Genomic DNA, 13,241 nt, shown 5'->3' on the forward strand with positions numbered 1-13,241 from the left:
CTGCAGATATCCTCTCGTCCAGGAGCCACTGAGTCACACACACACACACACACGACACACTGCTGGGCAACAGCAACATCAGTGCAAAAGGCCATGACTAGAAGCAGTGTTGTGAGCTCCATGCATTCAAGTTCTTGTAGAGTTTTTTGTCTCGAAAACAAGATCAAATCTTGCACCTGTTGTTAGCTTTGGGACAGAGTATGTGTGCAGAGTCAGCAACAGCAAGTCTTGTTTCTCATCTCACCCAAGGCCAAACTAAATGCCTGCATAAATCATGTTCATGGTGCATACATCGGTATCACTATATACACATCATTCTGTCATCAGAACCGGGCCGGGGACTCAGGGACAAACGCAATGTACAAACTTACAGTGTTATCTATCATCTCATCTGCAAACGAAACCCGACGAAAGCTTGCACACCGCAACCACAATACATACTGGGTATCTCACACTAAAAACGGGGTCAGAGCCAAGGAGGGCCATCCTGGCTCTGGCACACTAGCTATAAATACTGTTCTCATGACACAAGCTGGGATCATTGCTCAGCAAGGCAACCTTGGAGCTGTGCCCGTCGAACAACAGCAGGAGGTGCAATAGAGCGCAAGCTTACTGCTGAACCAGAGACCTGGCTAGGCTACCTACTGGACTATCTACCTGGGTCTTCTAACAAAACAAGAATCTCCTCATCATCGATAGTTCCACTGTCAATAGCATACTGTAATGCTGTTCTACCTTCGCCATCTGTGGCTTGAGAATCAGCACCCCTGCATGGACAATCAAGCAAGCAAGTTAGAGGCCTCCACACATAAAAAACAGAGAAGTAAAGCATATAGCGAAATACAGATGTAAGCATTTGTATACCTGGAAAGGAGCAGCTTGGCAAACACGCGCCTTCCTTTCAAAATGCTGTGATGAAGCGGTGTTCGACCTATAGAATCTGTAGAATTCACGCTGGCACCATACTGCAAGAGTAGTTCAACCATGCCTATATCCGCAACACGGCATGCTAGATGAAGCAGAGATAATCCCTCGACGCAGCCATCTAATTCGTCTACACGTGCACTAGTGCTCGCAGGAGAAAGAGAACCCCTGGGAGAAATCTTCTCAAGGGCGCCACGATCAAAACATCTTGAACTACCATTTGATGGAGAACCAGTTTGCTCTTGTAATAGCAGCGCTTTTCCAAGAGTCAAAGCCGAATTGAATGATGTCTGCCCGTAAGTTAAATTCACATCGGCGTTTGATCCCACTATCAGACTGTACACCCCCATCTTGTTGTTTGAACTTACATTGTCCCACATCTGCTGTGCTAGCTGAGTATCTTCCATGTTATGCTTCCGTACAAATTCTTTTTCAGCATACTGGAATGTTGAAGAAATAATCATCAGAAAATAAACACAACTTAGCATGTTGCAAATTAAATTATATCCGGTAAAAACTATCTCTTCGAGCAACTACAATAAACTGGTCTAAAGTTATCTAATACTTCACATCAACAATGACTTGGATAGAGTCGCCCAAACAATTTTTATCTTGGCACAAATTGATACGACTCCGACCAAGTCCACCTGCCATGTTCTATACCTTCACACTCCCAAAACCCAATATCCCTTGGACCATGTGACGTAGAAATAACATCTTCTCGAATGGAATTTTCCATATATCTCATGTTCTTGTTTTGCATGTCAAGGTTGTATCTCATGCAAAATAATATTGTTTTCTCGCCTCTATTTCCCCTCTCTCCACCTCACAAAAATATCAAATCACACCCTTTAGATACAGGTGAGGTGGTCCGTTATAGATGTAGATACAAGTGAGGTGGTCTCTATCTAAAAATTATAGAAATATTATGAAGTAGGTAAACCAATGTGTTCTTTTCAAAGGAACATTACTGGTTGAGGCAATAATAAATAACATTAGTGTCCAAAAAAGCATTAGTTTAATGGGCATTTCATTAGATCACTTCTATTCAAGAATGTTGCCCATACTCATATGTGATTCATGAAATTGCATTCTGCTGATTATTTAGTGATGATTGGAAATTGTATGCTGACAAAATAGAATAGTAGGCAAACCTATCAAGTACCTTGGCATGAATAAATTTCTCCTTCACAGCAATAGGATCCGAGTGTTTAGGCTTGCTGACAATCAAGGTACTTGGTGTGTTCTCAATTTCATCGGTCCTGCAAAACAGTAAAAGTTGCAAGTTAGCAGAATGATAATACAACAAATTCTGTATAGTTCCAAACAGCACCAACTTACCTTGAAGTGTCACTATGATCAACACTGCTTGCGGAAGGTAACATTTCTTCCCAGATAGTATTGGCAAATGTGTTGCCTAAAGACTGGAAGAGATTGATTACAGATGGCTCCCACACCCTGACATCAAGTGTAAGAGACCTTACCTGCCAATACAAGGTAGGTACTGTTTAGGTAAAGTTCAGCATGCTAACCACACTTATGATGAATTCATGTTATGAAACACCCTATGATTTGGTTATAAAAAAATAGGTGGGTGTAAGTTGTCCAAACGAACGAAACAAAATTTAAACAAATTGTGCATGAAGTAGACATTAAGCCAGCAACGCATCCCGAAATCCCATGTTCCTAATAAAAGATGCAGGTATTGCAACTAAAGTTTCTTGTTTGCATAACCACATGGACATGCACATATACAGAAGTTTTTTTCCAGACTCAGCACCCTTACACAACTGAATAAAGAACAAACAACCTATATACACCTCATTTTTTATGGACTTTTGGCGGTGTAAACTGTCAAGAGTATTGCTTGTTTACCTTAGATATATGCACGCCAAGATTTCTATGTACACCAGAACATTCAATGCATAGAAGAACACCGAGGTTTAGGGATGCCCAATCAGGCTCTGTAGCACCACAATCAGCACAAATATCATTGCCTGCCACCTTTCTAAGCAATTCAATTGGCTTATCAGGTCTCATGCTAGTTCGGTGATGTTGTGTGACTCTAGAAGAGTGCTCAAAATACCCACTTCCTGCGATTTTTTCCATCATACAATCTTCACTGATAGAATGTTCAAGTTCTGTTGAGCTGCTGAAAGAACTACTTTCACTGTTTGTTCGATGATGACCACTGCCCTTAGGGCTCAGCAGTAGACGCTGGAACAGAATGAGTGTTAATACAATCAAATCTGGATATGTACGCAATTACACATAAGTCATTAAACACTAACCCGCTCAGGGGATTGGGAGCTTAACAATGAAGCAATGACACCAGTTATCTTTTCAATCCAATCCATCTGATCCATTGCACTCTCTGCCTGCCCAAGGATAGGTATATGTCACTACTTACTAGACAGCAAGTGAGTTGGCTATTAAAAACTTGATATGCTGAAATTCATTTTTTTCCCGGGTGGCATTTGTATCATTCTATGCCTATGTAAAAAATATAGACAGCAGGTTTCTGGTTAAGCTGCATACCTGCAATGTGTAGTTTTTTGTGGGCGAAATTATTCTGAAGCAGAACCTTAGATCTGATTGGTCTGCGTCAACTTTAATGGTTGATGTTAGCAGGTTTACTGTATGTCGTGCAACAGACTTCTCATCATGTACACCACCATGATAATGAGAAGAGAACCATCTGCTGAGCAACCCAGAACCATGCTCAGTGGGAGTGCTACTTCGTTGGTTAGAATAACCACTCTACAAAATCAAAAACAGGAAAAATTAACCGAATGACGCAAAATGAACACCTAAGAATATCAATAATATCAAGCTAAATTGAATATATGATAGGTGTTATAAAGGACCTACGGATGGTCTACTATTCTGCTTGCGATAATAGTATAACATTCCTCGATTATCAAGGACAAAGAACCTCCTTTTCCAGTCACCTCTCAAATTTGAAGATCGCTTTGAGAGATAGCCTTGCCGAATGGTCTGAACCTGAAATAAGTAGACATGTCTCAATATAACATGCATGTCCTAGTTGAATGTACAGCTACTTGCACGCATGAATGCAAACTTTCAAGTCCACAAGAATGTACCACCTTGCCCTTTGAAGCTGACTGCATGACCGCGTCAATCATCTTATGCGAACTTCTACCAATTGCTTGTATTCCATCACCATTAGGTGAATCAGTCATGCCATTTGGTGACCACCGACTTTCCCGATCAATTTGCCTTTTGAATTCTTGCATCCTCTCTACAAGAGCTGCTTGCTCATAGTTAGACCTTTCTCTTGATTGCTGTGCATAAGCAAGAACCTGCAAAAGGAGAATCCATAGTGTGTTAAAACAAATATTTGTTATCTTGAAAACACAAGCAGGCACAGGCAGCTACATGAATAATTGGTGGATTCAGTAACCAAAATATTGCATTGTGCTTCATTGAATCATAAAAGCAACAAAAATATTCTGAGCAAAATTTGCATGATCAAACGATAAAAGAATTTAGCGATGAAACAACTGGAACAGGAGCATATACACCCTAACTTGAGAGGACAATGGTCTTTAGAGGTCATTTTCATGAAGGTGAATGTGCACATGACATCCAAAGGAAAATTAATGGCGCATCAGTTGCAGAAAATGTTGCATATTCATTAACCAGTACATATGTATTACTTCAACTAGTACATAAACTATTTGTATGAAACATTCAAATGCAGCACTGAACACAAAAATGAAAATAAAAGTCACGGTTAAAGAGTTACTTGATTGATATATGGTTCCATCTGATGGAGTAATTCATATCCCTGAAGACAAAGCAACCGATGAAGCTTGAATCACATTTGTGCATAATCAAGATATGTCAAAATGAAAATAATAACAAGGCAGTACTTGTTTGAAATAACGAAGATGTGCATCCATTGTCCCACTAACAGCCTCCAAAAACTCAAACCTTTTCTTTGCCTCAATATTTGAAAGTGTGGTGACCTGTAAATTAACATAGTATATAAGACAAACAAAAGGCATGCCAAATATACAAATACAGAAAACAGAACAGTAAATAGTGCAGGCAAGCACTGCACCTACCAGGTTGAAACGAGCTTGCTCAAATGAAGATCTGGCGCTATGGAGCTCCTGGTAACGCCACAAGTAATTAGTACGATTCAGGAAGTGATCATATCTTCAACAGAAGTTTGATAAGGTGAAATAAGGAAAAGAACTTACATCCTCAACAGAAGTTGCTATGTCTGCTCTTGTGCCTTTCTTCAAGGATAAATACCTCTCGCGAGCCTGGGAGAGAAGACAAATAGTCAAGGAGAAGACCCTTTCCAAAAATATGCTCAACTTTTGTTGAAAATGCATCAACTGCTGAACTGCAAACGTTAGACATGCTCACAAACAGTAGAAATAAAGCATAAGTAACATACTGGTGCTACAATACAGTAAGGTTATCCCCACAACAAATAGCAGAATCTGCTTAGCCTAGATTAGTTTACTAGCTAGAATGAATCACTTTGTCATCAAAATAGCGAACATACTATTTATGATTGAAAGTAAAAGTTGGCTGTCATAACAGAACAAGGTCAACAAACAAGTATTACCTGGTCATACAGAAGGCTAGCCTTGTCAAAACGCTTTCGGGCATCCTGAGGAAATTTTATCAAATTTAATGACAGGTACACACAAAAGTGGAACTTATATATTATATGTTAGCAGAGAATTATGCCAGTACCTTCACATCATGCAAATCAATGTCCACAAACTGTAGCAGCTTGTCATTTAGCATATTCTCAACCTACCATAACAGTATACAAGAAGTCATCCACCTAATGTTGAAGTTACACGAAATGGCGTATGCGCGGTAAAAGTACATATGGATGACTACCTGGGAGCGCAAAACTTCCTTGTATGTTCCAATTTCTCTCAAGGCAATTGTAAATTTAGTCATAACAGGTCCTGGAAAATAGGTATGTGCCATAATTTAGAATAGAGCAGACATTTGGAATTAAAAAAGAGAAGCACAACATTGCTGACGAAAACTGATGAATGTTGTGATGTCTAGTAATTTTTGTTGACACAAGCAAATTACTCAATTTGATTCTCATATATCGCCGCGGGGTTTTACACAAGTTGTTATTTGGGGATTTCAGGCGTCACATGGCAGGTTTTACTCATACAATCCTTTTGCATTGAACACTTCACTGTGCTCAAGTCGGCTCTTGGGAAGCCATACAGATGCCTTCTTGACCATTGGCATACTATTATTAGTGTTTTAATACAGACAGTAGTACCAATGGTACTAATAGTCCTACAACTCTGGTGCTGTGTACGCATACAGCAATTAGAAAACAGCCAAATATGACGCCACCTAGCAGGAAATGTGACAAATAACAGAAAAAATATTCTAAAAATTGGTACTATGTAACTAAAGTTGCAGCAATAGAAAAGCGAAAAATAATAGCTGAAAATCGAAGTGTAGTGCTCAAACCCTTCATCTCTTGATAGGTTTATACTATATAGAGTTGACTACCTACAAACCGGACTAGGGATCTTAACCTTATGGTGGTGTAAATACGTTTCAGTTGAAAGTATGGGTAAGATGATAAGAAGCAACAGTAATAAAATCATCCTGATCTATGTCTAGATACATCTATATTAGTGGCAACTAATATGGATCAGACTGCTTTTTTGGATGATTTGCTTGTAATTATCCTTTATATAAAGGGTTAATTGGTTTTATGCCACTCCCAATTCCACCAGTTGCACATATACCATTACAAAAACCGGACTTGAGGATATGAATCAGAAATCCTATCTAAAACAACAGCTAAATGATAACTAAAGGAAGTACCCAGTTAAAACAATAAGATTGCTAAGATCAGTAAAGAGAAGTGGATGTAACTAAAACAGAATTAAATACATGTACTTGAATGAGAACTTTGCTAACCTCCGAAGGCAACACTGATCGGATCATTGTGACCACCTCCAAATGCTTCCAATGAACTTGCGAACGCAATGTCTCCATCATATGCTTCCCCTAGCCCCTCACTGAGATAAAAGGGAAAATGTAAATGTTTTCAACTACAGATGGCAGCATGCAAGCATAAATTTGGAGGACAAACGGTCTTAGAAACCACAGCCTGAATAGAATTGGCTTGATAAATAGAAAATGACACTTAAATGGGATAACAATGATCACTTACGTGTATTTGCGGCAACCTTTGTGGAACTTTAAGCATCTCTCTCGCAGCAACTCAGCTCCTTCTTCAATTGATTGCATCTATTTATTTATTGAAAGAACAAAGATTTAAAACAGAGTTCATAAACCCCAAGAAACCTATTAAGTTTGTTAAGGTAAACCGCAAGAACAACCATTAAAAAGGCTAGCTGCATGGAAAATGTGTACTGCCAAGCACGCAAAATTGAAAATTTGCAACATAAGCACATGGATCATATCAAATGCATCTCCATTTACTGAATTGTGTACAGTTTGTTAATTTCTTCCTCATGCCATTACTTAAAATTATGTAGTAGACTACTTGACGAATAGTGATTACTCCAAACCAACCAATCCACAACCAACAATAATCAAATAGTTGTAGAGTTCTATTGCCCAGTTGGGAAGGCATGGATTGACAACTTCCTGCCAAAACCCTGAATCACACAGGACCTATACCAGTAATACAAACCAAATGTATGAACAAAAAAGTAGGCATTGATACTATATCTCACTGCATGAGAAGAAACACTGGCCTACCAAGCACACGCATGACAAATGAAAAAAAAAAATAGCAGCTAAAGAACGCAGAATATATGGTTGTCCTGAGGAGCCCAAGCAGAGCATTTACTGGCATGTCCATATGAGAACAGGCTAATGGCAATATATTCAGCAGCTAGACCAACAGGAGAACCAGATACAGGTAGGAAACCTGCAGAGCGCTACCCACGGGGCCAGGGAAGAAGGTGCCCAATTTCAAATCTCGATTTCAGATGATTCGAGACGGAACTACAGCTAGGGGTGGGACAGACTGCATCCGTCTATCCCCACCGGTGCAGCACAGAAGCGAGGACGGATCCATCGGGAGCCCAATCCTGACGCCACCGGCGCCGAGCATTACACCCAAAACTGCAATCTTTTTCTCGCTCCCCAGTCACCCCCTTCCTAGCGACTAAGCGGGACTCCCCCAATCGCCATGAATCGAGATCCGAGGAGACGGTACTGGGCTCACCTGCTTCCTGAACATGGGCGAGTCATCGAGCCTGGCGAAATGCATGTCTGCCTACGCCGCCGCCGCCAGTTCAGCACCGCAACCGCGCCAGCTCCTACCTCCCCTTCAGTCCCCGGTCGGCCGCGTACTCCTCCGCCTCCGCCACACCTCACTCGCCCGGGACCCACTCGGCGGCCGGCGCGCCCACCACCACCACCTCTGAACCTCGTCCCCGCAGGCCACCCTCCCCTCCTCTTTCCAGAAGCCCGTCTGCCGCCGAAGGGAGCGGGAGCGGGGAGCACTATGAAAAACAGAGGTGGAAGGTGGGCTCGAAACCCTAGGCGGCGGCCGGAATCGGCGAAATGGCGGTGGGGGCAGAGGAATCGAATGGGTCGGCGAGACGGGGGAGACAGGGAGGAAGAGGGGGTGTAAAGAGGAAAAAAGGAAAGGGAGACGGAAAAATAACGGTGCGCTTTTTTAGTTTAGTTTGATGGGTAATTAAGGGGGAGTGGGGATTACGCGCTAATCGTGTAGGGCTGGCGGTTTTGGGTTGGGAGGAGGCGCGGGTCACCTGCCGGTGAGTGTAATGATGGGGTGGTCACCCCATGTCTTTGACCAAAATGTCACTAGTTCCATAATCGTGTCTCACTAGAGTATCAAATGAAAATGGTGTCATACCAATGTATTGACATACTTAGCTAGATAGGGTTCAGAATTTTTGTTGTAAGTCAAGAGCTCTCGATTTCCCTTAGAAGTCGTTTGGTATCAATCATTTGGACCTGAAATCCTAGAATTTATTTTGGAATTCCATAGGTGGACTGTTTGGTTGCCACAGAATTGCATTTCATTTACGAAATCCAGCAAAATGATGCCATGGGTAAACACAATTTCAAGCCGAGACCTATCATTTGTGTTTCTCTATGGAAGTCATTTAAAAATTCAATATTGAATTCTGCTGTCATTTGCAATTTTTGTGGCAACCAAACAAGTGTTTATTTCTAAAAATAACAATGTAAATGAAATGAATATATGTATTCATTTCAAAATGCTACAAACGAAATGAGAGCCTAGCTTCCAAACGACTTCTTATTTCAAAGTGGACTGTCGCATCTAATTCGCAGCCAAATGACTCTGTGAACTATTTTCCCTCGATTACACCTAGAAAAATTTCAATTAGAAAATTTTGATTTGCAACTCACATCGAACGAATCACGATGCAAATGCAAAGAAGTGACTTTCTTCTTAGGGCGCATCCGTTTGCGTCAGCCGAAATGGTCGAAATCGACCGCGCGTCCGTTTGCGTTGGGGTGGCTCCAGCGGCACAACGCATTTTTTGCTCGAATCATTTTTTTTATAACATGAAAACAATTTACATAGTTTAACACATGAAAATAAACCCTAAACGCATGCGCCTACTGCTGCTCCTCGTCGCTGTCGAGCACAATGAGCTCCGGTACCGTCCAGGACCAGTTGGATATCGGCGGAACGTACGCCGGGCGCGCCGGCGGTGCTTGAGGTGGAGGCGCCCAGGGCTGTGACTGCGGTGTAGGAACGGTGCCGGTGGACTTTTAAGGCCGGCCGCGCGCGGGATAAGATGCCATTGAAGGTGGCGCAGAAGCCCAGCCGCCGCCCGCCAGTGCGCGCGCAGAAGAGGCAGTCGCGCCATTGATGGCGAAGGCTGCAGCGCAGACGCGGAAGCGCTGACCGCGGAAACGCTGGCCGCGGAAGCGATGACCTCGATACAGGCTCGCTGCCAGGCGGGGCCGGTAGAGACGCGAGCGGACACTTTGCGCGTCCGCTCAGCGTCCGCCACGACGGATTCCATGCGCAAATATGCGCCGGGTTTGCGTCGCAGCGGACGCCCCGGTCACGATGCGTCGCGCCGCTGGAGTGGTGTCAGACGCATTTTTCGGCCCGGCGAACATTAGCGTCCGTTTGCGTCGCGCCGCTGGAGATGCCCTTAGATCAAAGGGGAGTACCCCCGATTTCATTTGTATCACTGACATTTTGCTTCACATTTAGCATGAACTAAATAAAAGTTTTGACTCTTAGTGGAATTTATTTTTCCACATGAATTTGAAAGGAACAGCCACGATGCATTGCATAGCTAAAAATAAAGACTTAACAAAAAAAATCGGAGCTATTTAGTCTCTAAACTAATCTATCATGTTTTTTAGCTATGTGCGTATTTTCTATTGCAATTACAAGCACCGTATTCTCACAGCTATATTCTCTTCCATTATAAAAAGAAAGAGAAAGAAAAGCTCTAGCTAGAACAATCTATTGTGATATTTAGATACTGTAACCCTAGGACATGTATAAAACTCGCGTGAAGGTTTGCCGATTGTCAATGAGATACCACCATTAGGAGTTATGCCTAAAATTAGTGTAAGTATGATTGCGAGGTAAAAACTATGTCATATAATGGATATTAAGTAATTAAAAGAGAAACATGAAGCTGCTAAAAAATTGAGAAATTTGGAAGAAAACATTAACTCAATTAAATGAAAATAATATTAGCACATGTGTTTTATTTGCTCTCACCTCACCATGGGAACGGGTCAAATAAAAAGGTTTATATCAAAAAAAAAACGTAATTGAGAAATGACCATGCACATCTTTATCGACAATAGCGTACACCAATTTTGACATTTGATGAACACTTTAATAGGTGTATAGAGTGAAATAACACAATAACTGGATTCTTCAATTTTAAAGGAACTAGTTGTTTTGGATGAAATCATTCAAAGGTTGAGGACCAAAATAATGAAACCAAGAAAAAAAAAGTATATGATGGTTTGAAAGAGTTAGTTTGAACCAATTATACCACTACAATAGATATATTATATTGGATTAGATTCTAAAAATCTTGTTTATGATCACATAAATGAAAATGGTGTCATACCAATTTATTGACATGCTTATCTAGATAGGTTTCAGAATTTTGGTTGTAAGTCGAGCTCTCTCGATTTCTCTCGTTTCAAAGTGGACTGGCCGCATCTAAGTCACAGCCAAATGACTATGTGAACTATATTTCCCTCGATTACATATGGAAAAATTTTTATTAGAAAATTTCCATTTGCAACTCACATCTAACGATTCACGATGCAAATGCAAAGAAGTGACTTTCTTCTTAGATCAAAGGGGAGTAACCCCAATTTCATTCTTATCTCTAACATTTTGCTTCACATTTACCCCCCATCCCCATGCAGCAAAACATACGAAGTTAAAATGCAGTTCTTTAGCATGAACTAAATAAAAAAAATTGACTCTTAGTGGAATTTAATTTTCCGCATGAGCTAAAAAGAAAGACTTAACTAAAAAATCAGAGTTAGTTAGTCTCTAAGCTAATATATCATGTTCTTTAGCTATGTGCATATTTTCTGTTGCAATTACAGACACCGTATTCTCACAACTCCAACCATAGCTCTCGTGAATCTAGGTGAATTCACTCCATTCTCAACCATGGATTTTGATTTTCCATATATTTGATTGTTAGAACAATTTCCATAGACCAATTTCATTAAACAGTTTTCATATCCACTTAGAAAATAGGAGATGCTTATCACCTCCATGTCTAAGATACCTAACCCACTCTAATCCTTGGGCAAACACAATGTTTGCCAGTTAAACTAGATGGTACCTATTCTTATGGGCTTCTTCATCCCATAAAAAGTTGTTTCTTATTTTATCCATATTTTCTCTAGGCCCATCAGGTATCCTATAGTAGGACAACATGTAAATGTAACACTAGATAAAGAGGAATTTATTAAGGATGCTATCCCACCCATTGCTAATATTTTCCTTTGCCAAGGGCAAAGTTTTGCTCCCATTTTCTCATTAGTCAGCCTCTAATCAGTTAGCTTGATTCTTTTCTTATCAATTGGGTCTCTTAGGTATTTCATTGGTAATTTCTTGTTTTGCAATTCAAAATTTCTTCAAGAACCTTAGACCTATCGGATAGTTGCCCAACACAATAGATGTCACTCTTATGAAAATTAATATTCAAACCTGACATTTGCTCGAAAACACAGAGTATGATTTTCAATTTTCTAGCATGTTCTGGATTATCTTCTAGCAGAAGTATGGTTCCATTCTTGCATATTGCAGTATGGCAACCTCTCCTTTGCTAGATTAGCACATAAGCCAGAGACCGGTGCATGTTTTTGGGCTTTATCTACCAAAATTTAAAAAGCCAGCACATCCATAGCAATGTGAAACAACAGTGCTGAAAGTGGACCACCTTGCCTTAGCTAGCCCTTGGTATGTGGCAAAGTAAGATCTAATTACCCCATTATGGTGTATCCCAACCTTTCCACTATCACTGTTTTCATTACCATGTCAATCCACATTTGTGGGAACCCTTTCATTCCCATTGTATGAACCAAGGAAGGTCATTTGATTTTATCCAAAGCCTTTTCAAAGTCAATTTTAAATAAAACCTAGATTTTGTTTTCCTATGCTGAACATTCACACCCTCCATAATGTACTTTCCTCTAAGGAAAGGAGCATGATCACACCCATAATTACTTGAACAAGCCTATTGACCAAGATCTTGGTCAATATCATAAAACTAACATTTAAGACATATATGGGTCTGTATTTTTTGATTTTATCAGCATCTGATCGAATGCAATGAGTGGTCTTTTATTAGCAAACTGTAATTCAAACACTCATCTCCTCTAGCGTACGGTGTCGCATTTTTTCATACGTTCGTATACTTTTAGGGGGCATATGTGTATAATTTCGTTACAACTGTTGTAGGAAGTATTACTAGGCCCGGTCTAGAGTCCAAAGCAAAAAAAAAAAAAGTTGTCCATCCATGTTGAGCATGAGCTCTCACACCAACTGTTTGCGGTCCGGTAGATGGCAATTATAAGACAGAATCACCAACTAATATAAATGGTCAAGGGGTTATTTTGGCTAGACAAGACCATGGTGGTCACTACACTTGATCGCAAGGGGCCAAACACCGTAGATTTGCACCTAGCTAGAGTAGGGACGCGCCTAGGCAAGCAGCGGAGCGCATGACACCGTCGAATTGTGCTGCTTAGACCAAGGCTAAGGGTAACCTCACCGCGCGTGGCGACAGTAATCATGGTCA

At 40.8% G+C, this 13,241-nt stretch overlaps 1 protein-coding gene across 1 annotated transcript; it reads right to left on the reverse strand.

The window, feature by feature from the left end:
- Positions 1 to 240: 240 nt before the first annotated feature.
- On the reverse strand, positions 241 to 8,260 carry LOC124653732 (ADP-ribosylation factor GTPase-activating protein AGD3-like). Its single transcript, XM_047192793.1, has 19 exons — positions 8,159 to 8,260; positions 7,133 to 7,209; positions 6,877 to 6,977; positions 5,815 to 5,885; positions 5,662 to 5,724; positions 5,531 to 5,575; positions 5,154 to 5,219; positions 5,016 to 5,063; positions 4,821 to 4,916; positions 4,694 to 4,735; positions 4,032 to 4,247; positions 3,796 to 3,927; positions 3,463 to 3,684; positions 3,216 to 3,302; positions 2,800 to 3,141; positions 2,266 to 2,408; positions 2,090 to 2,186; positions 865 to 1,364; positions 241 to 767 (listed from the first exon to the last, which is right to left on the reverse strand). Exons 1-19 carry the CDS (start codon positions 8,201 to 8,203, stop codon positions 650 to 652), a joined length of 2,511 nt encoding a protein of 836 aa, XP_047048749.1. The 5' UTR covers positions 8,204 to 8,260; the 3' UTR covers positions 241 to 649.
- Between the last annotated feature and the right edge of the window lie 4,981 nt (positions 8,261 to 13,241).

Source organism: Lolium rigidum, chromosome 5 (assembly GCF_022539505.1).
Source record: "Lolium rigidum isolate FL_2022 chromosome 5, APGP_CSIRO_Lrig_0.1, whole genome shotgun sequence".
Classification (NCBI taxonomy): Eukaryota; Viridiplantae; Streptophyta; class Magnoliopsida; order Poales; family Poaceae; genus Lolium; species Lolium rigidum.